The sequence below is a fragment of the Vigna unguiculata genome, chromosome 4 (assembly GCF_004118075.2).
Source record: "Vigna unguiculata cultivar IT97K-499-35 chromosome 4, ASM411807v1, whole genome shotgun sequence".
Taxonomy (NCBI): Eukaryota; Viridiplantae; Streptophyta; class Magnoliopsida; order Fabales; family Fabaceae; genus Vigna; species Vigna unguiculata.
In genome coordinates, this window is record NC_040282.1 from 34,747,726 (window position 1) to 34,775,035 (window position 27,310).

The 27,310-nt window shown below is 28.7% G+C and overlaps 2 protein-coding genes across 5 annotated transcripts; both read left to right on the forward strand.

The window, feature by feature from the left end:
* The first annotated feature begins 4,208 nt into the window (after positions 1 to 4,208).
* Positions 4,209 to 26,352, forward strand: LOC114182211 (ABC transporter C family member 10-like). 4 transcript variants are annotated; one of them, XM_028069029.1, is made up of 11 exons: positions 4,209 to 4,732; positions 20,582 to 22,659; positions 22,871 to 23,362; positions 23,508 to 24,095; positions 24,181 to 24,345; positions 24,485 to 24,779; positions 24,876 to 25,090; positions 25,180 to 25,485; positions 25,561 to 25,624; positions 25,692 to 25,931; positions 26,060 to 26,352. In XM_028069029.1, the coding sequence occupies exons 2-11, from the start codon at positions 20,611 to 20,613 to the stop codon at positions 26,170 to 26,172; spliced, it is 4,527 nt and encodes a 1,508-aa protein (XP_027924830.1). In that variant the 5' UTR covers positions 4,209 to 4,732; positions 20,582 to 20,610; the 3' UTR covers positions 26,173 to 26,352. The 4 variants fall into 4 exon arrangements, with proteins under 4 accessions (XP_027924830.1, XP_027924829.1, XP_027924828.1 ...); XM_028069028.1 differs by lacking the exon at positions 4,209 to 4,732 and adding an exon at positions 20,325 to 20,465; XM_028069030.1 differs by lacking the exon at positions 4,209 to 4,732 and having other exon boundaries at positions 20,485 to 22,659; positions 22,871 to 23,191; positions 23,276 to 23,362.
* Positions 4,252 to 4,665, forward strand: LOC114180822 (receptor-like protein EIX2). Its single transcript, XM_028067110.1, has one exon. It carries the CDS (start codon positions 4,252 to 4,254, stop codon positions 4,663 to 4,665), a length of 414 nt encoding a protein of 137 aa, XP_027922911.1.
* Positions 26,353 to 27,310: the final 958 nt, after the last annotated feature.

Sequence of the window (27,310 nt, forward strand, 5' to 3'; positions counted from 1 at the left end):
TTTTGGACCCGACAAGGATAAATCCTCGCTCCTATGTATCTCCATTTACAATGGAGAATCATGGTTACGTAGTTCTTTTAGAACCTTTTAGAAATTATTGATTTGACATTTTTTTTATATTTTATAATTTGGAAGACCTTTTTGTGTTTTTAGGTATTTTTAATTATTTGAAAATTAATGTCACGCGACGCGAGCGGTCGAACAAATACTAAAATTGAACAAAGAAAACTATTTTTTATCTTTATTTCTTTATATTAATTTTTATATATTTTCTAGAAAAAAAATTAAAACAATGGTGTCACGCAATGCGAACGGCCGAATATACACTACAAGAAATGAAGAAAACTAGATTTTATGATTTATAGAATAAGATATTTATGAATAGTAAAAAATAATATCCTTAAGCAAAATGCCGACGTTGGGTATAAAAAAAATGCGAACAACATTTAAAGAAAATATAAGAATAATAGAATGCATAAATCAAAAGGAAAATAAAGATAATGACATACCATCTAAAACTTTTCAATTCCTCAACTTCTCCATTAATCTCACTCTTTTGTTAACTACCATTTCTCCTCCTTTCTTTTTTTTTCTTTTTTTAATTCTGCCTTTTTCCCTAAGATTGTTGTTTTTTTTCAACAAAAGTAAAAATTAGGTGTCTGTGTGAGTGGTAATGAGGAAGAAATAAAGAGAGATGTAGAAAATATTTTCTTTTTCTTTTTTGTGATCACTTTCTCATATGATAGAATGTGTATTTATATCCGCACATTGCAATATCAATGTAATCCTAACCTTAATTGTAACAAACAATATAAGGAAGAAATTGATCATCATACCAAGTTGGGTGGTTGTACTCATGAGAAGAAGTGTGATAATTAAAATAAATTGGTTTCTTCCTTCTTTTTTTTCCTTTTTTACTTTTTTTTCTCATCTCTCTTTTTTTTCTTTTTTTGCTAAAATTAAGGTTTGAAAATCTTTAAAGAAAATTTTATTTCACCTTTTTTATTTACCATTAATTAAAATTTTTTTTTTTCAAAAATAAAATTATTCATCCGGACAAAATTGGGTGTTGATAGTGACCAATTTATAAATCAATTCATAATAGAAACTATTTTAGTTACCAATTTAGAGACGAATTATAATTTTTTGAAACTAATTTAGTTACCAATGATTTTTAGTTTATAAATTAGTATCTAAATTAGTCATTATAATGAATAATTAATTTTGGTCACTAAATTTGGTCATTATTTAAGATTTTTCTTATAGTGACTGTACAATTAAGTTCAATGTAGTTCAGTTCAGTTTGTTAGAAAAAAAAAATAATTGAGTTCAATTTGTCTGAACTATTTTTGAATTTCATAATTGAAATAAACTATTTTTTAGTTCAGTGCAATTTTTTAATGGTGAAATAAGTTTAGTATATTTTATCTGACCCTTACAACGAGGCTTCCTAATACTACTTTTTGTTAACACACATTTATCTTTTCCTACATACAAAAATGTTGAGTAATTCAGTGTCATCACATATTAGTTGCTTCTGCTTTCAAGCTCTATTGTTATTTCACAATTTATGACGTCAATAATATACGACTTTAAGACAACATAATGCACTAACAAAAGGACATTTTGAACATTGTAATGCAAAGGGTAGAATGATTAAGCATATGCTAAAACATAAAGAGATTACATGCCTTTCTTAAACTGTAATTAAATGTTTTTATCTTACCAAATTAGAAATTGAACTTTAAAAGGTGAATTATGGGTACCTTAGCTCCTTAGGGATATCATGCATGATGGTGGAATTTATTTATATATTTGGTTTATAACTTTAGCTAATGGATGGGTCAACTGAGCCAACCCAAGTATGGAAAATTATTACGGTGAAGGCAGCTTTTCCACAACTAAGTGTATTGGTGTGATTGAGTTGCTTAATTTTATAACCCATCTTTTGGGATTAGAAGACTTGGAAATTTAACAAGTAATGTATTGATTGAAATTGAAGAAACCCTTGCCAAGAGGAAGACTTGGTCCGTTTAATCACCATCTATTTCAATCTACAATTTTAATTTTAATATTTTAAAAAATGAAAACAATTCGAAAAATTTTATATGACAATTTAGATTGTTTGTTGTAAATCAATCATAAAGAGAAATATTCATTTATTGCAAATTTTAGTTGTACATATACAAATAAATTGTATGTAATCAGTGGCGGAAGAAAGAAGGGACAGGGGAGCCACGACTCCCTCAACCATTTTTTTTTTACTTTTTTTTCTATATATTTAAAAAATAATATTTATAAATTATTACTTTATTTATATTAATTAATTTTTATTTTATTTTATTTTCTATATATTTTAAAAAAATATATTTATACATTACTACTTTATTTATATATTATTACTTTATTTATATATTATTACTTTATTTATATATTATTATTTTATTTATATATTATTAACTTATTTATATTAATTTAGTTTGAATTTTTTTTAAATTTAAAAATCACATTTTTTTCTCTATTATAATTTCTTATACTTTTTTATTTGGTTTCTCTCTTCCGTGCCTCCATCTCTTTCTCCCGTTTTATTTTCATCTCAATTTTCATCATCAATTCCTTATTATTTTCAAAATCAAATTGCACTACGACAAAATTGAAGAGTTAAGGAACATTTTGGACCGAACAATTTCTTCTTTTGAGTAAGTTCATTTTTTCCTTTTTATTTTTGAAGCAATATGTTTCCCTCTTGTATGTGGTTTTTTTACGCTCTAGGCATATCTCTATCTGTTAGAGATCATAATATCATGCTTTAATTGTTGATCAAACTCTTCTTTGTGTAGATAGAGCTATTTTAGGCTTTGAAGTTGTGTAAGGGAAGAACAAGATTAGGAATCTACTCTAAGGTAAGGGAAGCTAATCATTTAGAAGTTATTAGTTTTCTTAAAATATTGAGTCTTGCTTTTAAGATTTAATTTGGTGTATTCATAATTTTATCTTTTTGTAAATAGATGAGAGGTGAAAAATTTATATTAGAAAAATTATGATAAAGAGTAAAAGAATTGATTCTTTTTTCAAGAGGAAGGCTTGTGATGAAGATGAAAAAAAGGCATCTACGTCATCTAAAATTGAGAAACTTCATGAGAATCCAAATATCGAAGAAAACGAAAACCAACTCTCTAAGGTTCCTAAAGTTACATATAATGAATTTGAAAATACTTTAGAACGTGATCCGGGAAAGCGTCTTCAAATTTGGCAATACCCACCAAATCAAATGGATGAGGTACGAAGGACTTATCTAAAATGGAGTGCATATCAAATGCATCTAGAAAATTATTCATTGTCTAGTAAAGATGATCATCCAAGAAGGTTTCAGTACACATGATTTAGCTTATTTCCTTCATGGTTAGAGTATTCGCCATTAAAAGATGTTGCATATTACTTACCATGCTATCTTTTTAGTAGAAACCAAGCGGAATAAACTTTATGTTTAGCTATCCTTCATTGTTGATGATAAACTTTATGTTACTCTTTCATATATATTATTGTTATATTGTTTAGATTCTATTGTCATGAGTGCTTATTTTGAATAAAAAAAAATGATGTAAAGAAATTATTATTTTTTAATTAAAAGAAATTATTATTTTTTAATTAAAAAAAATTTATATATAACAAATATAATTTGATCCCTAAAATTTTTGGTTAAGTTCCGCCACTGTATGTAATGCTTATACTATAGTTCTAATTTAAATTTAAAAGAACTATGTTAAAGTATTATAAAAGTAAGTTGAAGCAGTCAACATTCTAGGCTAAAATATCAATTGATGGTTTTGTTTTTAGATAAATTTATTAAATGGAGATTATGTAAGTGTGACCTAAGTTTAGTTTATATAAGAAATTTATACTACTTCTAACCAAATTTTTTAAAGCATGGATTTATGATTTTTTTTTCTTATTTATAATCGTTATGAGATTTAGATTAACATGGATTTTCAACGGGTTTTGTTTACCAGCCTAGTGCAATTTCATTTGCGATAATTACTTTACTTTTTTGTGAATTCTGTTTTTTTATTACTTTTATAATTTTATGAAATCAACATTTTAGACTTTCACTCTGTTGCTAGTCTTTAGAAAGTCACCGCCCGTCCCTACAATTATGAATATAAATGATGCCATGGAGCTTTGTTAACATTCGCAATATACTACTCTTGTTTACTCCCCCTTGTTAAGATTATTTGATTCAGAAAAACTTCAATGAGTGGTTATTTTCTCAAATCATTTTATCTACTTCTCCTGCTTTCATTGCTTGCTTCGGGAATTAGTGTGACATTGAAGAACTCAAGTGAAAGTGGTGAAGCAAAGTGCATAGAGAGGGAGAGACAAGCACTCCTCAACTTCAGAGTGGGCCTTAAAGACCCTGGCATGCTGTCGACTTGGACCAGCCATCACAATAATGCAGATCGCTGCAAATGGAAACGCATTCATTGCAACCATCAAACTGGTCATGTACAACTACTTGATCTTCGTGGAACAACGCACTACACACAATTGAGAGGTGCAATCAATGTCACTTCAGCAGCCATAATGATTTTGCTGGGCCTTACATCCCAGACTTCATGGACTTTCTTGCGTCTGGTATCTGGGAGGAAAACCTCCTGCCATGGTTGACCCAGAGGAGCGGGTGGAGAGAAAAGAGGAAGAAGGCTTGCGAGAAGAACAAGGGCACTCAAAACAGGTAAAACGCTTATTCTGTATTATGATTCTTCTTCTTACATCTAAAACACAAAAGACCCTTCCTTTAAGTAGAAGGGGAAAAATAGAAAACAGAAAACTCTAACTAACAACCGACTTCAATACACCCCTCTCAAGCCGGATCGTGTATGTCCATTAGTCCGAGCTTACAAATCATGTCTCTATGGATGTTGCGATGAAGAGGTTTGGTGAAGATGTCGACAAGTTGGTTATTGGAGCAAAGATGAATACCCTTTTTTATCAGTTATTTCTAAACCAAGAAAATATTTTAGATTCTTCAAGTCCTTTATTTTGAAAGCATTGTGGAGCTGAGCTTTTATATCACTGATAGCTTCTAAAGAATCCCTTGCAAGTATTATGTCATCCACATATACAAGTAGGACAATAAAGGTTTTGCTAGTCCTTTGAGTAAACAATGAGTGATCAGATTTAGATTGACAGAAACTAATAGAAATAAGGAAGAAAGACACCTCGGCAAACCATTGCCTACTAGCCTATTTAAGGCCATATAAGGACTTCTGAAGAATTGATTGGTGATACATGAATTGTTGATTTGCTAGATTGGTTATCATATATCTTTATATAATTATTGTATAGGTGTATCTAAGTTATCATTAGCTTATACCTTTCTTGTTTTGTGGTTGTTTGTATCTCCTTTGTAATGATACGAGGTTGCAGAGGGTGATGGCACTAGCCAATAGGTTGAGGGTTGTCTTTGGAGTTCTTTTGGAGTGATGTACATAGATATACATGATATGGATTGACTAGTCTTACAAACAACATATTTTGAAATTAAAAATAATAATAATAATAAATCATGAAATGACACGTGGCAATCACTATTTACCATTCGTTAATTATTTAAATGACATTACCAAAAATGATCAAATTGAACAAAATTGACAAATATTAGGATCGAAAATTGAAAAATAAAATTATGACGAAATTGAAAAACTAAATAAAAATTGGAATCAAAACTTTATTTATAATTTTCTTTAGTTACGTATTGGTCTAATGTATTTATTCGTTAGTAGTGCAATAACAGCGTTTAAGGGGTACCATGTGTCAGTTCCTGAATTTTTTTTTATTTTTTTTATTTTAAAATAAATTAAAAATTTGCCACGTGTCAAGTTGATGTCGTGCCACATGGCGGTAACAATGTGATGTGGCAATGACAGTGCCACGTGTTACTATTATGCAGGTGTCATTTCTTCATTCTCAATTTGGTCCCTGTATTTTAATTTTTTTTCTCAATTTAGTCCCAATTTTTGTAAAAATTTTACAATTTCGTCCATTTCCAAATTAAAACAAAAATTAATTTATATACAAATGTTATACAAATATTTTTATTAAATTTGATACTTTTATTCATATTGATATTTTTATTATATATCTTTAACAAAATTAGGTTTATTTAAATTTTTGTTTCACATTTAACTTTACTTAAAATTATTTTCAAATTAATTTTTTTTTCAATGGTTACATAAACTAGTTAAACTTATTTTTTAAAATTTATATAATTATTATTTTACACCAACTCAAACATTTGTATAGAAATTATTAAACTTTACACATTTTAAAAGTATACAATTATTTGAAATATAAATTAAATAAAAAATAATATTAAAGTATGATGTAATAAAATATCAATATAATTTATGAAGTTTTTTTTCTATTAGCATTATTTTCTATTAACAATTTTAAATGAAGTTCAATGTAAAATATAAATTTAAACAAATTTAATCTTGTTAAAAATATTTACTTGAAATATCAAATTTGATAGAAATATTTGTGTACATTTATATAGAAATTAAATTTGGTTTTAATTTGGAGAGTGACAAAATTGCTCAATTTTTACAAAAATTGAGACTAAATTGAGACAAAAATTAAAATATAGGAATTGAAGATGAGAAAATGACACCGGGCATAATAGTGACACATGGCACTATCACTGTCACGTGACACGATGTCAACTTGACACGTGACAAATTTTTAATTTTTTAAAAAAATTCAAAACATAAAAAAAAAAATCAAATTTACATGTGACACCCATTTAACGTTATTACTGCACCACTAACAAAAAGGACTTGATTGCATTGAATTTTCCAAAATATAGACCTAATTAAGATAAAAAAAAATAGAGAAACCAAATTGATATTTTGCTACGAAAATATGGACTAAATTTAACCAAATCATTTCATATTAATTTTATCATAAGGGGCAATTTGATAATCTTAATTTACTTTCTATTAAAACTTTTTTTTATCTATCACATCAGTCAAAACTCTCACCAACTTCACCTTCAAATTCACTCACTTTCACCTTCAAATTCTTTCAAAAAGAACAACACAAAGTTTACCTTCAAATCTACTCAAATTCATTCAATCACTCCCCCTCAAATTTATCCTCACAAAAGAATACACCCTTAATACACTCTTAATATTTTTGGTTAAAAGTAATGTCAAGTCTTTTAAGTAGATTTAGCTTAGGTCTCATTAGGGCAAACCTTAGTTGGTCCGTAATGGGGCTATGGCCCCCTCTCAATATTTTTTTATAGGTTAGTAATTAAAATTAGAATATATATATATATATATATATATATATATATATATATATAATTTTAAAAAAAATTTAATTATAGGTAACATTTAATTATTCAATGAATTTAAAAAGGATAAAAATATCTCTTACCACCTTTTACTTATTCACTTACTATTAATTAATAATTTCATAACTAAATTACTAATATCATATTCAATAGAAAATTAATTTAAAATTTAACTTCAGTATTTGGTTGTTGATACTTTTAATTATTCAAATTTAAAAAATTTATCAATCAATTTTGAACTGTAGCCATCTTTAACAAGAATAAGAAGTAGATTTTATTTAAACAAAAAGATTTCTTTTTTGCTAAACAAGATTGTGAAATAAAATAGAAGATAATTATTTTGTACATAATAAAATTATTTACATTGAAAAAAATATATAACCGAAAATTTATCACTACTAGAATTATTTATATTTCATGAGATTTTTCTTGCAATCCTTTTATAAAATTTTTCAAGAAAAGATTTTTTTGTTGTCATTTATAAAATTTGCAAGTATTTCCTACAAGTTTTTCTGTGAAACCCTAAATATTTTAATACAAAATTGGTAGTAGTTTCTTACAAATTATTTTTCATAACAAAATTTGTAAGTTTTTTTTATGAAAAAAAATTCAAAACAAAATTGGCAGGAAATATATATTTTTTAGTAGTGTATGTTTTGTCTTAATTATTGTTGGATTCAATCATTTAAAAGTACAAAAAAAATTATTAGATATATGTGATTTCTTTTATAGTCATAATTAAATTATATATTATATATTTATTTTTGTTGTACTAGTGATAGTGATAAAACATATATATTTTAAAATATTATTTTGGTTCCCCCAAAGCTAATGGTCAATCTTCGTCACTATGTCACATCAATGTGAAATCTTTCCGTAAATACTCTCAAAAGACTCAACATATTTTTAATTGCTTTGTAGCAAATTCATGGTCTTTAGAGACAATCCATAATAACAATGTCCACTGCAAAGCTAGGTATATAGTTGTTGTCTCTTGCGTTTGTAATGTACATGCATTCAAAAGGTGTTGGAGTATCTGAGTTAGGGATGACAAAACGAGCCAGTTTTGCCTGTTTTGGCCCGCCCCGCCCTTGGCCCGCCGAAAATGGGTCCGGTTAGACTAGCCCACCACTAGAAAACGAGTTGGACAATTCAACCCGCCTCGTCTCAAGGTGGGCCGATGGGCCGGCGGGCTGGTCCACCACTTTTTTTAATAATTTTTTTAATTTTGTTTTTTGACTTTTTTAAAATTTTTGTATATATAATTTTTATATATAATATAAAAACTTATTTATTTTAATCATTTTTAATTTTTAAACATAAAAAAAAGGATTGGCGGTCCAGAAAAATTGATTCGTCAGTTTGCTAGGCTAAATGAGTCGGACAATAGTAAGTTGAACATTTCAACCTGGTCTACCATTTTGTTAGCATATCGGTCCGACGGGCCTGATCCGTTTTGACATGTGTAATCTGAAATTTAAATAACATAACAATTCAACTATATATTTATCTGCCAATTCATTATTTCATAGAAGGAAAAAGTATATTAAGTTGTATGACTTACAAGCTTAAGTTGATGATACAATGATTAATTCATAAAATTAGAGTAATTCTTAAAATTGCATAATATGTTCGATATATTTAAAACTTTATAATTAAATTAAATGCTGTTACATCCGGAAGGAATCATTAGCTGTTTTTTGAATTTAATCAAATAAGTATAGTACATTTTCTCCGTCAATAAACAGAGAAAATATTACTATTGTGTTCACAGCCGAAAATATCGGAACCTCGCCATTGCACACGAGAATCACGAATGCACTGACATGACAACTGATATAGAGACTAACACGTTATGAACGGAGACTAATGAAATCGTACGATTCCGAATGACAATTAGTGAAGATATTCGATTGTATATTAATAAATTTTACGAAAAATTGTAAGAAAATATATTATTCTAACATTTGGTAAAAGATAGAAAGAGTACAATCTTCTCATGACTTCTAAAAATACTAATAAATGTCGCAACATAACAGTATATTTGTCCTTTTCTCGTGTTAGTCATTTGTTTTTTTTATATATATTTGCAATGCCACTAGGGATGTGAAATGCTGTTGGATGCTGTGGTAAGTTTTTTTTTTTTTTTTTTTTTTTACGTGGATTTGAACTTGTCTGCGTATCCTATGGTGAAGGAACAGACACGTTAGCGTCTTTGGATTTTTAGATTATTTGAAAGTGGTTTTGAGAATACTTTCTTGCATGGTATTATATGCTTAAACATATCAATCAATGAAAACAAAGTTAACATTTTTTCAAGTAAAGCAAAACACTATTATTCTGAGTAAAGTTCTAAAGTTATACTGGCTTAGCTTGCACTCTAATGTTTTTCACTTTTGAATTTAGACATTGTATGACTAATTTAGCAGAGAAAATTAATTATTTTGCATAATATTATATGTGTATATGCATTCTTTCACTACAAGAAAATATCTTATTAGTAACCAATTTTAGTGACTAAAAGTTGTTAATCACTATAGTGACCAATTTAGATACCAATTTACAAAATTAGAATTTATTGGTTACTAAAATAGTCACTAATATAAATAAAAAATTATAATTGGTTACTAAATTTGTCACTAATTTATTAGAGAGCAATTTAGTAACTAAGTTATTTTAGTAGCCAAAACTTAGGTAGCTAAATTTTAGTATCCAGATTTCTTTGGTAGCCAAAACTATGGTAGCTAATCTTAAAAACCAATTTAGTGATCAATTATAATTTTTTATTCATAATAGTAACTGTTTTAGTAACCAATAATTTTTGTACTTTGTAAACTTGTATTTAAAATAGTAATTATAGTAACTAACAACTTTTGGTCATTAAAATTGGTTACTAATGAACCATTTTCTTGTAGTATTTTAAAAAGTGTATACATTATTACACTAAAAGCCACATAAAGTTGACATAAATGATTATAAAATTCCATGTAGTGTTATATTTTGATTACGTTTTTTAAATACATGTTATCTTATATTAAGAAAATACTTCATTCACAGTCAATTTTATTTTTGGTCATTTGATCAATTTAAATATCAGTTTACACAACAATAAAAATAATTGATTACTAAAATAATTATTATCATGAACAAAATATTATGATTCATCTTTAAATTAATGTTTAAAATTTAGTTAGTAAAAGAAATTGAACATTAGACATCAGTTATTAAAGGAATTAGTTTTTAAATTAGTCTTTAATTAACTAGTGACATATTTAACGAACAATTATATTTTTTTATTCTTAATAATGATTATTTTAATAACCAATAATTTTTTATTTTGTAAATCGATATCTAAATTGGTCACTCTAGTGATTAACAACTTTTGATCACTAAAATTGATTGTTAATGAAATATTTTCTTGTAGTATTATATTAAATATCATAAAAAAAATAGTATAAAAATTCTGTCATTAATTTTTGTTTACATTTTTATGTTTACTAGTTAATTAGACTCACGTTTAATGGTGAATCTTATATTTTATATATGAATCAAGATTAATATATAAAATTTTTAAGAATATCAAATAAATAAGATATATTAAAATTAAAATAAATTATTTTTATATATTAATTTATAATTATATAAAAAAATTGAAAGGCCAAGTCTCTCTCAACCTACACCAAAATCCACCACTGTTCACGTTGATTTAATTAAATAAAGAAAATGTCTTTTTTTTATAAGGTCTTATAAAAGGGGAGATGGAATATAAGTGTTCCTATAGAAATAATATTAGATTATTATGGGACTCAAACTTTATCTTACAAAGATATCTGAACTTCTTGGATGGATACTCCTGAGTCTTATTCATCATGTCTTCGCCATTTGACACTTGATGAAACATTGAGGGAATGCATATCTTTAATTGTTGGAGTCCATTCTTATTTATAAAAGACTAATCTTATTTTTCTTGTTTAGACCATAGGTTGGGTCTTGATTATCTCTTTAGTGGCCCAATCATTTATTAGGTTTATATATGTGGACTTTAGTTAGACCTAGGTTTCATTGTTCCAACAATTTTTCGTAAAGGTTTGCCTGATTTATTTGAAGTTGGAGTATACAACATTATTAGTTATTACAGGTGTTTGAGGAGGCCATGTAGTTAACCAACTTGGTCGTCATGTAGGTTTAGCGGCAGACCTTCTGATATTTCTTTAGGCTTAGCGAATATTTGCAAGCTAGCGGTCTTTAGGGTTGGCAAATTTCCTAAGATGGTGGACAATTCGAATACTATGATATAACGATCAATCTGGCCATTGTGGTACATAACGATCAATTTGACCACTATGGTGCAACAAGAAATTATGTTTCTCAAGTGAAAAAAATAAAAGAAGCTATAATAATAATAAAAAATTCAAATGTCTTGTACAAATTTTAGCGGAAAAATTAACTTAGAAGAAAATATTTTATAACATTCCATAATTTTCTCAAAAATTAAAAGAGAATTGATGATGCACCTATCCAATATTATTATTAGTAGAAGTTTTGGATTTTTCCATGCTATAGAGGTTTTTTCTTTAAAAATATTGGTGTCGACTAGTTTTATTTACTTATTTTCTGTGTATACATCTTATTGTTTACCTATATATTATCATTTTAGATTACTTGATTATTTATTTTCAGATTCAAATATTATTTACACAAAAAAGTAATTGATATGGATTTTTTTTCACTTATTATTTTTGTTACCTTTCCATCACTAATAATATAAAGGATGATACAATTATTAAGAGAATAAAAACAAAAAAAGGGATTTGGTAAGAAGGATAGGCAAAAGTTAAAACAATAGTAGGCTATCTTTTATTAAAATAAAAACCCAATAGTAGGTTTTATTATTCTAATCAAGGCAACTTGTTGAAGAACCACGAGTCACACATTATTATTATTATTATTATTATATTATTTTCTAAAATAAGACTCAACTGAATGTGTTATAATTGGTTTAAATAGGAAGGAAGATATAGTATGTTTATTAATTAATTAAAGTCTACTTTACTTATTTATATTCACCAAATCTTACGATTATGTACATAAACACTTCTATGCAAAATCTCAGCTGAAGAAGGTTCACAACGCAAAGCTTCTTCACTCTGGATAACTTATGTACGGTGAATTTGTTTTGATTTTGTTCCATTATTGCGTAGTTTTAATTTACCACAAAACCAACTCTTAAATGCTAACACTGTTCATCTTTATCATTGTGTTTTGTTGTTATTTATCATCTTTCAATCACACTCTTGTTTTATGTATGAGTTATCTCTTTCATTAGCTTCTCTGCTTTACACGATCCAAATGATTTGTGGGGGTATCCATAAGTGAGTGACCCTAATCTAACTATTGATTTGAGGAATAATTTCTGTTTATTAAATAAATTTTTAAAAACTTTTTAATGGAGTTTCTGTCCTTACGTTTTACTCTTAAATATATGACAAAATTACTTAACATTGTCATCTACTTAAATATTGTCCTATAATATTAAAAACTTTTCATAATTAAAATCTTCTTCAAGAGTCGACTGTATTTAATTTAAATTATTTTTAAAATAAATTAAAATTATAAAATTAAAAAACATTAAATTAAAAGATAAAAAATATAAAATTAAATAATAATAAAATTATTTAATTAATAAATATAAAGTAAAAAAATATGACTTTATAATTTTAATTTCATAATTTTTAAAATATCTAATTTTAAATTCATATTTTTATATTTTATAAATTTATAATATCATAATATTACAATTTCAAAAGTCAAAATTTAAATTTTTTTATTCTTATAATTTCGTAATTCTATTACTTTTATAATTTTATAATTTTATAATTTTATATTTTTATAAAATTATAATGGCTTAATTATATAATATAAAAATATTAACGTACAAATAGATAACTAAAAAAATTAAAAATTTTGAAATCATATTTTTTATTTTATATTTAATAACTTTATAACTTTATTATTGTCTAATTATCTAATTTCATATTTTATAAATTATATATTTTTAATTCTTCAATTTTATATTTTATATTTTATAATTTTATAATTTTAATTTATTTAGGAATAATTTTCTTAAACACAGTAAACCATGGAAGGAGATTATTGTCATTAAAATATCTTGCAATAAAATATCATGTAAGGATATTTAAGTAGGATGATAGTGTAAAATAACTACTTTGTCATACATTTAAATATGAAAACTTCATAACATTAGTTATATATGACTTAAATATATATATATATATATATATATATATATATATATATATATATATATATATATATATATATATATATATATATTTGTATCGTCCCATTAAATAAATAACTTATTTAAACGACACGTCACACAATATAATATGAGAGGCAAAGTTCGAAGTATAAAGTCATTCCTACAAATATTCAAAGTACATAAAATAGAAAGTATAAAGGGCACACTACGATGCCAATACAATAGGAAATACATTGACCTAGATAATTCCAAACCAGGCTAAATAACAAGACAGTACATGGGTCATAGCCCCGAATTACAACTCAAACAAGCGGGAGCCATCCCAGAGGCTAAGCAGCAGAATCACCATCTCCCTATGGACCACGAGTGTTTCTCGCATCTGCTCACATCAATAAATTGATGATCATCACAAAGAGAGAAAACCACACAATAGAACATACAAAAAACAAAAGGGTAAGCTAGAGCGAAAAAGGATTTATCATACAATCATATACACTTTCACAGTTAAATATACACACATCATCCAATCATGTTATGACTTTCAAACAATGCACTAAGACTCACAACGTGACTCATCCGGATACATGTAAGTAGTCAGATTCAGTGGATGCTTGCACTTGTGGTGGACTTCCCTGCTCTACCGAGCTAATTGTTACAGTGTCCCATCCCCCCACACAAGGTTAGCCCTTAATGAGTTCCAGGCCTCCTGCTACTCTCACCACCAGAGTCAGTATGCTCTATGTGAGACTAACTGACTCTCTAGAGTGTCAGGATACAACCTTACATTAAATCCTTACTGAATTATATAGATGGGGCACCACCATGAAATCCCACTAACAGGGATCATGGAATTATGTCCCGACCAACTGAGGCACAACCATGAGGTCTCACCTAGAGACTCATGGAATTACATCCTAACTAATGAGGCACCACCACGAAACTATCGTGGAATTACGCCCTAGCCCAACCAACATCATAATTCCGTCAATCTATATAGGATCATTTCTCATACCATAATCATGCCACTATTACAACCAATCCAATTCATACATATCACATGCCAAGATCATACCCAACTCATCATTATAACTCATCACATCAAAGTTTTCATACTAAATCACATGATTTTCACTATAACTAGGGCAAGACATCCAACGATACCATCAATAACAAACATATGAGAAAACAGTACAATCGACATCAGGTTTCGCTCAAGCGAGAGGAGTGCTCTCGCTCAAGCTGCAAGCTCTCGCTTAGGTGAGACTGCGAACAGTGTTCTTGGAGGTTTCGCAAACACTCGCTTAGGTGAGGCCATCTCGCCTGAGCGAGATGGTGTTTCGCTCAAAACTCAATTCCTCCGCTTGAGCGAGTATTCAAGCTAAAACCCCTGGGCGAACTACTGCTAATCTCGCCTAGGCGAGACTAGCTCGCTTGGGCTAAAATAGTAGTTCTCTCCCACTGTTCTATGCCTGCAAAACCAAAAACATCCAAGCATTTCCATACAAATCTTTCACACATGAATACCAACGCTTCCCAAATTATTTTGAGTACATAACAAGCAGAAACACACCACCAACTTCAAATACGAAAAGGATCTAGATTCCCTTACCTGGAAATAGCTAGAAAAATGCCTCGACTCTAAACAGTGGAACACAACAACTCTAAGAACGGACTCGTGAACTGAACAAGATAGCGAAACAGATTTAGAAAATGAGCTTACTACGAAACCCTAATGTAAATACGAAATATGCCCAGAGAGGAGAAGTATGAGTTGGAGAATGACTTACGTGGAGCGAGAAAATGAAGTTGAACAAGCTTGAAGGTGACGAAGGCCTAAACCCTAGCAGAGAATTGAGACTGCTCTAGGAGGGATGGAGGAGACTGATTTCTGAAAAGTGCAGAGAATGAAAGTGTGTTAGCTGGTTTAGGGTCTTTGCCTCCTTATAGGCCAGCCCTAGGCCCAACTGATTTGGGACAGTCCCTTTAAATTAGGGCAAAGTAAAAATAGTGAGCCTTACACACAAATATATATATATATATATATATATATATATATATATATATATATATATATATATATATATATATAATATTTAATATTTAATAGACTTAATTATGGTTAATTATGGTGTGAATTATAATAAATTTGGAAATTTTCCAATGAAGTCTTATTAGATTTGGTGATTATAATTTTTTAATTAAATTTCTGCAGTTATATTTTACTGTTAAATTATTTTAAATATTATTTTAGGTTTTTATAGTAAGGATGTTAAATTAAATAAATATAAATATTAAAAATAAATAAAGTTAGAATATGATAAATTGATGCTAATCTTTTCTACTATTAATATTTATTTAATTTAATTTTTGTTAAATTGTTGGTAATATAAATATTTATTTAATAAAAGTTTTAAAAATATTTTTACATTTTTAACTTTTTTTTTATTAAAAAATCAACTTAACATTGGTTAAGCCAATGGTAACCCGACATTAACACAAATAGTATAGTGAAAAATCATTTTATTTGTTTTAGTTTTTTTTAATAATAATCTGCTTGATTAAAGTTGATTAAACTGACATTAATAATTTCGTAATTTGGTTGGCAGTGATATTTGGAAGTTAAATTTATATTTTTTGTAGTGTCTTTACTTGTATTTGGATTTCATGTCAAATAACTTCCATTGTTTTTTTGTGTTGTTGCACCGACTTATAATGTTAAGTGACATTTGTAACTTTGATTAAGTCTAAATAATGATTAAACTTTAATTATGAGAGAACTTTTGTCATTGCATATACTGGATTATTAGAACTATCAATCTTCTCCACCAACACATCACTTTCTCTTGTGACATCATGAATGAAATGTATCTTGTTACTAATATGTTTTATCTTTTATGATACATTTGGTTCCTACTCTTCTATATACTAAATCTATGTTTTTGTTACTTAGAATCCACTTCATAACTTGCATAGTCCTAAAGGTTCTCTTTGGATGAAGGAGTGAATTTGAGTGAATTTATAGTGGAAGTAAGATTGTTTGGACTAAAAGAAAGATGGTGTGATTTGAATGAATTTGAGAAAAAAATTGTAAAAGTTAGTGAGTAATATAATAGATTTAATAAATTAAAAAATATAAACTAAAGTTAATATAAATTTTAAATTAGAAAATAAAATTTATATTTCAAAATAAAAATATATTAAAATTAATATATATATATATATATATATATATATATATATATATATATATATATCACAACTTAAATACATTTTAAATAGAAAATAAAATAAGACTTTTAATTATAAATAAAAATTATATCTAAAATTAAAAACAAATGAACCAATACAATATTATAATCTAAATAAGATAAATTAAATTAATATATTATCATTTTAATATTTTTATTTTGATATAAACACATATTAAAAGTAATTAAATTATTTATTTATTATTTTACTTTCATTGTGTTGTTGCCTTCTTAATTATACTATACACCATGAATCTTCTTATATTAAGCAACGCTGATATGGTAATAATTAAGAAATCATTGCCTAAAATAAAAATAAGGCATAGTTTTTTTATTGTTGGTTATATAGTGTGTTTTACTTGTTTTAAACATAGAGAACATACAAAAAATGTTGCCTATTTGTTTGAAGCAATAAAGTAGAAAATGTTGATAGTTATAGATAACAATTGTTAAAATGTAGATAGCTTAGACCACACTTTTAAAATTGTGGTAATTTAACTTTAAATATTTTTAAATTACCATCATGTGACCTAACTCACAAGTCAATTGTCTCATGATGCATCACTTTAAGGTGCATTAATTGTCTCATAGTAAAAAATATATAAGTGGGTTAAGTCAGAATCAAATCATGATACTTTGATTACTAATATCTTAAATAAAAAGAGTTGTACTTTAACTAATAATTATAGATTTTGACTTAATAAATGATACAAAAATCAAAATCAAGAAGAATTAAACATAAACCATTGCCTATATAAAAAATGACTATTAATAATTATATTCTAAACATAAACATAATAATTAAATAATCATTACCTACGTACTACAAAACAGGAAAACCGTTGCCTAATAAAGACTACACAAAAACACAGGGAATAATACTACGTATAATTTGCATATAATATGCAGATAATAACATCAAATTTTGTTACTTAATTTTATTGGTATCAATTATTTTATTTTCAATGTATTATATTTCTGTATGTTACTGTTTTAAATTTATAAACTTAGTTTAAAACATTTTCAGTAAATCATTAATTCAGTGTGTTAAATGAAAAGAAAAGAAAAGAAAAATAAGAAACTATACAAATATTTTATTAAAATGGAGATAAATTATTATATATTTTCTTCATAATAACATCAAATAAGACAAATAAGCAGCAACAAAAGTAGTTTAGTTAAACGACAATTATCATCAAATGTATTATAATAATATTGACACACTACAACACATTACACTACACTACCCAATACTCTTTATTCTTCTAGTACATTTATACATTTAAATTAATGCGGGATATCACGTGAATATCAATAACATTCTTCTACGTGTCTGATTATCAGCAATATTTTTTTCTCCATCTTGTCTACAAAGCTTTCGTTTTCTACTCATCCAATAATGTCGTTTTCCATGGACAACAATATATAAGTTAATTGAGAGCCATGTTGATTTGTTTTCAGAAAAACAACCAACTAACCTTGTACTATTTACTGTAAGAGATATCTGTGTCTTAGGTAAAAGACAAATACTTAGTGAGTCAGCACTCCACTGTTCCTACCCATTCATTTACGTCTCTTGTTATTTATCATTTTCCATGTCTGTTTCATCCCCAAAGTTGCGAATTATAGATCTTTGGAAGTTCTAGCGTGATAAGTTGAATTTATAATATATAACAGGATAAAAACCTTACTTTACGGTTTAATTTTATAAGATTAATTTTGTAGAACTGAATTAGATTTAAAATCTACTTCTTAACACTAGGAGTGTCAAAATGGGTCAGCTCGGCCTGATTTGGCCTATCTCTACCTTTGATCCACAAAAAACGAGTCAGGTCAGGCTGACCCGTCAAAACAAGAAGGGTTGAATTCTGTAACCTAACCCGTCTCATGGGCCGGTGGCTGGCCCACCACCTTTTTATTTTAAGAAAAAAAATTAATATTTTTTTATTTTTTTTAACTTTTTGAAAATTTTTGTTTAAAATTTTTTTATGTATAAATTTGTTTATATAATATAAACAAATTATTTATTTTAATTATTTTTAATTTTTAAATATAAAAAAATTGAAAAAGAAAACGGGTTAACAGACTAGGATAGACTGGCTCACCTTTGGTCTACCTCTTTGACAGATTAGACGAACTAGACTATGATGGGTCAGCGGATTGGAAAATCCAATCCGTCCTGCCTTTTGCTTGGTGAGTTAACGGACTGGTCCGACGGACCTGATTTGTTTTGACATGTCTATTTAATTTGCTTTGACATGTCTATTTAACATGATGGAAAATAAACATGGAAGTTGTGTCCGAAAGTGATCTCGATGTTAATGGAAAATATATTGACCAAATTTATACAATAGCAGTATCTTTCGTTATTCGGCATTTAGGAGATAAAATATATATTCTTTTATGTGTTTGCAAAAATAATTTAAAAAATATTCGAAGAATAGGAATATACTGTTAGTTGACGAAAATGATTTAATAACGGTGAAGTATTGGAAACAGGTCCAACCAGTGGCGGATCTTCAGCTAAAATTTTGGGGGTGCCAAAATTTTGGTTGAATTACTCTTTTGTTTTATCTTTTCGTTTAATTTATTCGTGATTTTTTAAAAATTGATGTACTTTTTTTTTCGTTGAATTTTTTAAAGCGGAAGAAAGATCTTCCATAAAAAATTGATATTAGGATTATGTCAATTATACCGACAAATTAAATAATCATTCTTATTTACAACTTCAATTTTGAAGAAAAATCTGATTCAAGAAATTTAACGAAAATGACAAAATTGCATCATGTTTTCAAAAATCGGAACTAAATTGAGACAAAAAAATATAAAAAACTGGAGGACCAACTTGATATTTTTGAAAGAAAATAGAAACCAACAAAATAATCTCAAAGATTTTATATAAATTAGTAAAAACATTATATCCACTTTTTTCATTATAATATAAAAATAAAATAAAAATTATAATTATTGTTATTATTATAATTATAAAATTAAATATAAATTATTTTTATAATTTTACTATAATTAATTCTCATTTATAATGATTAAATTTTAAAAAATAATCAAATAAAAAATAGTTAAATTACACAAATAATCATTTAAAAGATAATATTAATAAAATAATTATTTTTATCTAAAAAATATTTAAAATATAAAATTAAAAAATAAATGTGGACAAAAAAAACTTTTACTTATTTATAAATATAAATGTATACAAATTTATTAAAATATTAAATATATAAAATATATTACAAATATAAATTTTTTGAAAAATATATTTAAGATTATATATTAATAAATATAAATATAAAAAAAATTGGGGGGCCATGACCCCCTTAGTCCCTTCCCCGCTACTGGGTCCAACCCGTAGCTGTCACTATGTTCAATCTTTTTCACTAATTTAATAATTTTGTACTCATCGTGATGAATTAAAGTTGTACGATTTGTTTTTCTTTTATCTTCCATGACAAGTACAGTGTCCTTTTAGCAGAGTCGAATATTTTCAATACTAACTTAGCTGCCGCTTCTCGCTTTGGCGGCTGCATATGCAACTTGGTTTTCAAAAACTAACTGCTATGTTAGTTTTCGGTTCAATTCTACTATTGAGGACCCTCTTTCTGGATTCAATTTTTCTCTTTAATATTTAGAACAATGCTTTCTCAATAAAAAGCTTATTGTATTCCTTCATGACAGGGTTTAAGCAGCAAAGAGCACATACAACGATGAAGGAATTTTGGAGCATGTTTTGTGCAGAAGCTGATTGTCCTGGGACTGGAGGAAAACAACCATTTTGTTTTGATTTGAAGACTTTGAAAGATCCTTCTTCATGCTTCAACCAGTTCTTGATCTTTTGCTTTGATGTGTCAGTGCTGGTCATGCTGGCATTCATTCTGATCCAGAAGTATTTGTTCAGACCATTTCAGGGTATGTTTCAGGTGGAAAGATATTCAAACTTGCAGCTAATTTCTTCCATAATCAATGCATCTCTGGGATTGTTGTATTTGTGCTTAGGAATTTGGGTTTTAGAGGAAAACTTAAGGAAGAGTCACACGGTTCTTCCACTTAGTGGTTGGCTGCTTGAACTCTTTGAAGGATTCAGATGGTTGATAGTAGGATTAAGTGTAAGTCTTAAGTTGAAACAACTTCCAAGATCATGGTTGTGGTTGTTTTCTCTTGTTACACTATTTCTTTCGAGTTTTCTCTGTGTTTTATCTATGTCTTATGCAATTAGTAACAGAGAACTGACCTTCAAGGAAGCTTTAGATGTTCTATCTTTTCCAGGAGCAGTTTTACTACTCTTGTGCACTTATAAAACACCTAAATGTGAAGACACTGCTACAAGTATTGATGAAGACTTTTATGATTCCTTAAACAACGACTTTCATGAAGTTGATCCTTATAACTACGTAACCCCATTTGCTAAAGCTGGATTCCTCAGTAGAATGTCGTTTTGGTGGTTGAATCCATTGATGAAAATTGGTCAAGAGAAAACACTTCAGGATGAGGATATCCCAAAGTTGCCAGAATTGGATCGAGCAGAATTTTGTTATTTGTCGTTTATAGAACAATTGAACACGCAAAAGGGAAAAGAATCATTGTCACAATCATCAATTTTGTGGGCAATAGTTTTTTGCCACTGGAAAGATATTTTGATGTCAGGATTGTTTGCATTGCTCAAGGTACTTAGTGTATGTACTGGTCCTGTACTTTTGAATGCTTTTATATCGATTGCTGAGGGTAATGGCAGTTTCAAATATGAGGGTTATGTATTGGTCTTAACTCTTTTCATTACAAAAATCGCAGAGTCCCTATCACAAAGGCAATGGTATTTTCGCACTAGGCTTGTTGGGATGAAAATTAGGTCAATGCTTACAGCTTCCATTTATAGAAAAATATTGAGGTTGTCTGGTGCAGCTAGATTGACACACTCTAGTGGTGAGATAATGAATTATGTGACTGTGGATGCTTACAGAATTGGAGAATTCCCATTTTGGTTTCACCAGACATGGACAACAAGCGTACAACTATGTATTGCACTTATAATACTTTTTCGTGCTATTGGCCTAGCAACAATTGCCTCATTGGTGGTGATAGTTCTCACTGTGCTTTGCAATACTCCACTAGCAAAGATGCAGCATAAGTTTCAGAGTAAACTCGTGGTGGCACAAGATGAGAGATTGAAGGTGAGTTCTGAGGCCCTTGTGAATATGAAAGTGCTGAAGCTATATGCGTGGGAAACGCATTTTAAAAATGCTATTGAAAGATTAAGAAACATTGAACTGAAATTGTTGAGTGCAGTGCAACTGAGAAAGGCTTACAACATAATTTTATTTTGGATCTCACCTGTTTTGGTGTCTGCTGCTTCTTTTGGGGCATGCTACTTTTTGAATGTTCCTTTACATGCAAACAATGTTTTCACTTTTGTGGCAACTTTACGCCTGGTGCAAGAACCAATTACAGCCATCCCTGATGTTGTTGGGGTGGTCATTCAAGCAAAAGTTGCATTTTCCAGGATTGTTAATTTCCTTGAGGCAACTGAATTACAGAGTGCAAAATTCAAGCATAGGTGTTTTGATGATAGTATCAAGGGCTCAATTTCGATCAAATCTGCTGACTTTTCATGGGAAGGTAATGTATCAAAGTCAACACTGAGGAACATAAACTTGGAGATTAGACATGGGCAGAAGTTGGCAATTTGTGGAGAAGTTGGCTCAGGAAAATCAACCCTCTTAACTACAATTCTCGGTGAAGTTCCTCTGACAAAGGGAACTGTAAGCTTTTCTTCCATGTATGCTCATAGATTACAATACTAATTCTTGGGGTAACCTAATTGGTTATAATATAACACTTTCTTGGTAGTTCAACTTTATAATGAAATGTTGTATTTAGCACATGATTTCCACTTCTTTCCGTGAAGTTATTCTGTCCTCCATTGTTGTTGTGTTGCTAAGAGGAGTTTTAATCTCTCATTTTGACTTACAGATAGAAGTTTATGGAAAGTTTGCATATGTTTCTCAAACAGCATGGATACAAACAGGGACAATACGGGAAAATATTTTGTTTGGATCGGATTTGGATGCTCATAGATATCAAGAAACACTTCGTAGATCTTCACTGCTAAAGGATTTGGAGCTGTTTCCTCATGGAGACCTCACAGAAATAGGTGAGAGAGGAGTTAACTTGAGTGGAGGTCAAAAGCAGCGAATTCAACTTGCACGTGCTCTTTATCAGAATGCTGATGTATATCTTTTGGATGATCCATTTAGTGCTGTTGATGCACATACTGCCACAAATTTGTTTAATGTAATGTCATCTTCCTTACTTCAAATTTTACATTTATGTGGTATGAGTCATTCCTTACTCAAAAAAGGCTTTGAAATTTGGCAGGAATACATCATGGATGGTCTTAAAGAGAAAACTGTTTTACTCGTAACTCATCAAGTCGACTTTCTACCAGCCTTTGATTCTGTTATGGTAATTCGTTAACCTTAAGACAGTGTTCATCTTTCTTTAGTATGTTTCCTGCATATAACCAGTGATTTTAAATTAATAATGAATTTGAAGTTAGTTTTTCTCTTGCTTCTACTTTTAGACTGAATTTTCTTCTTTCCTTTCACAGTTGATGTCAAATGGGAAAATCCTAGAAGTTGCTCCTTATCATCATTTGTTGACTTCAAGCCGAGAATTCCAGAATCTTGTTAATGCTCACAATGAAACTGCAGGTTCTGACAACCCTTTGGATGTTTCTTCTTCCCAGAGAGATTCAACTTCTGCCAGAGAGATTACACAAGCTTTCATGGAGAAGCAGTTAAAAGCAACAAATGAAAATCAGTTAATAAAGGAAGAAGAGAGAGAGATAGGAAACACAGGGTTCAAACCGTACTTGCAATACTTGAATCAGAAGAAAGGTTATGCATACTTCTTTATGGCTTCTTTTTGTCACCTCATGTTTGTGATTCTCCAGATACTGCAAAACTCATGGATGGCTGCAAATGTTGACAATTCCCAAGTCAGCACACTGCAGTTGATTGTAGTTTACTTCTTGATTGGGGTTGCTTCTATAATTTTCTTGTTGATCAGAACTCTGCTTGTTGTTGCCTTTGGTATTCAATCATCAACATATTTATTTGTACAGTTAATTAACTCCCTTTTTCGTGCACCAATGTCCTTTTATGATTGTACACCATTGGGAAGGATACTTAGCAGGGTAAGGATTATACAATTTCTTTCCTCGCTTGATTTTAATGCTAGTAATAGCATAATAGTATTTTGATTATCATTTCCTTGTTCAGGTCTCATCAGATCTTAGCATTATGGATCTTGATATACCTTTTATGCTAAGTTTCACTACGGTAGGTGTTATATACTTATGTTCTAATCTCACAGTTCTAGCCATTGTCTCTTGGCAAGTCTTGGTTGTCTCCTTACCAATGATTTATGCTGCAATTCGCTTGCAGGTATTGAACAAATTCATCTTTGAAAATATTGTCATACTGAAATTGTGTCTTCTATGTATTTTATTTTGATAGAATTGAAAAATTTAACTAAATAATGCTCATTATCCAAAGTATCTAAGGTATTTCTTTATAAAACCAGAAATATTATTTTTCCACTGCAAAAGAATTGATGCGCGTGAATGGCACAACAAAATCATTTGTAGCTAATCATATAGCTGAAACAACTGCTGGAGCTGTGACAATAAGAGCTTTTGAGGAAGAAGATCGTTTTTTCAAGAAGAATCTTGATCTAATTGATATCAATGCCAGTCCCTTCTTTCACAGTTTTGCCTCAAATGAGTGGCTGATCCAAAGATTAGAAGTAATCAGTGCATTACTTCTTACCTCTGCAGCTCTATGCATGGTTCTGCTTCCACCAGGAACATTCAGCTCTGGTGAGACTTTGATTCGTTTTTACATGTCAAATGTGATGCCTTTAGCTTTGAGAATTTGTTTATCTTAAACCTTATCTTTCAATATTTTTTTTTCAGGATTGGTTGGCATGGTTCTCTCCTATGGCCTTACCTTAAACGCTTCCTTAGTATTTTTAATTCAAAATCAATGCAGTCTAGAAAATTACATAGTATCCGTAGAGAGGATAAATCAATATATGCATATACCAAGTGAGGCCCCAGAAGTAATAGCAGGAAATCGTCCTCCTTCAAATTGGCCAGTTGCTGGTAAAGTAGAACTAAATGACTTGCAGGTAATTGGTACTTACTTAAATGTGAATCAAAATGTTCAGAAAAATGGTAATTGAAATGAACCACATGTAATTTTCTTGTTTATACAAAGATACGATACAGGCCATATGGACCACTTATACTTCATGGAATCACATGCACATTCGAAGCAGGACACAAGATTGGAATTGTTGGAAGAACAGGCAGTGGAAAGTCCACTCTTATCAGTGCATTATTTCGTCTGGTGGAGGCAGCTGGTGGAAAAATTGTAGTTGATGGCATAGACATATCTTCTATTGGCCTTCATGATTTGAGGTCACGTTTTGGTGTTATACCTCAGGATCCTACCCTTTTTAACGGAACTGTTAGATATAATTTAGACCCTTTATCTCAATACTCTGATCGAGAAATTTGGGAGGTAAAGCCAACTACATTCTCTTTATCTTTGCTTTATTGCATTGCAAGTTTATCATATTTGTTGCTGAATATGAAGGTTCTTGGGAAGTGTCAGCTGCGAGAAGTTGTACAAGAGAAAGAAGAGGGACTAAACTCCTCAGGTACACGTTCTATGTCATAAGTTATTTTGTCCTAGTTGATAATAACTTGTAACAATTTGTAACACAGTTGTGGAAGATGGATCAAACTGGAGCATGGGACAAAGGCAATTATTTTGTTTGGGGCGTGCGCTGTTAAGGAGAAGTAGGATATTGGTGTTGGATGAAGCAACTGCATCAATTGACAACGCAACTGATTTGATTCTGCAGAAAACCATTAGAACTGAGTTTGCAGATTGTACAGTGATCACAGTAGCACACAGAATACCAACCGTGATGGATTGCAGTATGGTTCTTTCAATTAGTGATGGTAAATTTCATGTTGAAAACCTCTTTATTTCCTCTAAGGAATGCAAATAGAAGAGTTCGTATCGTATGTTCCTGACTATAACTTTTACTTGTTTTCTTCAATGAATGGGATACTTGTATTATTGACAGGAAAATTGGTGGAGTATGATGAACCAATGAACTTGATGAACAAAGAAGGATCGCTATTCAAGCAGCTTGTTAAGGAGTACTGGTCTCATTTTCATTCTGCAGAATCATATTGACACTGCAAAATATATTTTCTTTTGTCAACATTATTATCGATTTTTCTTTGATGTTAGCAATGAGTCAATAAAGTTTGATAAGATGCTACATGTGTTGGTTAATTTGCTAGGACTGAGATGTTGGTAATGGTAAGGAATTGTAGGAATGAAAAGAAACAGTCCAAAAGTATTTGAATGTTAGATTAGAGTTGTATATGAGCTAACATTAATTATTAAAAGAAAATCATACAAAGTTGTTGAATAAACTTTCAAAACAGTACAAGTTAAATAAACTTTTTTTTTTCTAAATTAAAATGAATATTTAAATAATTTTTTTCTGATTTATCTTCATAAAAAATGATTTTAATTTATATATAAACTAATTTTAACTAATTTAGAAATTTGATTTTTAAGTTTTAAATAATAAAGTTTCAAATCTCGTAATGTGCTTCATCATCCACTGTATAATAAAGTGAAGGAACTGTACAAAATGAATTGAGTGTGATTTATGGGAAATAGAATGAATTAGTTAATGCAGGTGTCCACGCACTGTATCTATCATTATTTATTAACAACTGGTTCACAAAAAACCATAAAGATCAACTTCTGTTTACTCATAAATACATAACAAAAAAGACTAAATATAATGAAAAAAAGGAATTAACTAAAAAGACACATGTTTCGTATCAACAAAGATTTATGAAAATGTATTAACTTTGGAATATCATATATTCCATGTTTCTACAAGTTTAATAAAATCGTTAGGAGGAATGGCTTACTCCCAATATTATAAAATACCTTATTATTTATTATTATTATTAGATTCCAAAATAAAATAATATATCTTAATATGAAATAGATATTGAATAATATTAGAAGATTATTAAAATTAGATGAATGAAACTTTTACAACATCACTAACTTCATATAAAAACATATAAAAGAAAGTTCTGTTTATCCAACAATTTAGTTACAATTTTATATGATGTTTATTACTTGTGATAAATTTTGTCAAAATTAATCAATAATTAAGAATGTTTTCAAATTAATAGATCATCTAGCATACTTAATTGTGTAATGATTATAATTTCTCTGTTTACAGTTTCTCACTTCTTCCATTGTTTCTTTTATTTCCTTTCTAGTTTACAAAAAAATTACA

What these genes read in the sequence shown, in the direction of transcription:
- LOC114182211 (XM_028069027.1), top strand. Translation starts at nt 20,575, where the DNA reads ATGACAGGGTTTAAGCAGCAAAGAGCACATACAACGATGAAGGAATTT. An exon ending in ACCAGGAACATTCAGCTCTG is followed by an intron (nt 24,780 to 24,875) that starts GTGAGACTTTGA and finishes TTTTTTTTTCAG; the next exon opens with GATTGGTTGGCATGGTTCTC. An exon ending in TAGAACTAAATGACTTGCAG is followed by an intron (nt 25,091 to 25,179) that starts GTAATTGGTACT and finishes GTTTATACAAAG; the next exon opens with ATACGATACAGGCCATATGG.
- LOC114180822 (XM_028067110.1), top strand. Translation starts at nt 4,252, where the DNA reads ATGAGTGGTTATTTTCTCAAATCATTTTATCTACTTCTCCTGCTTTCA.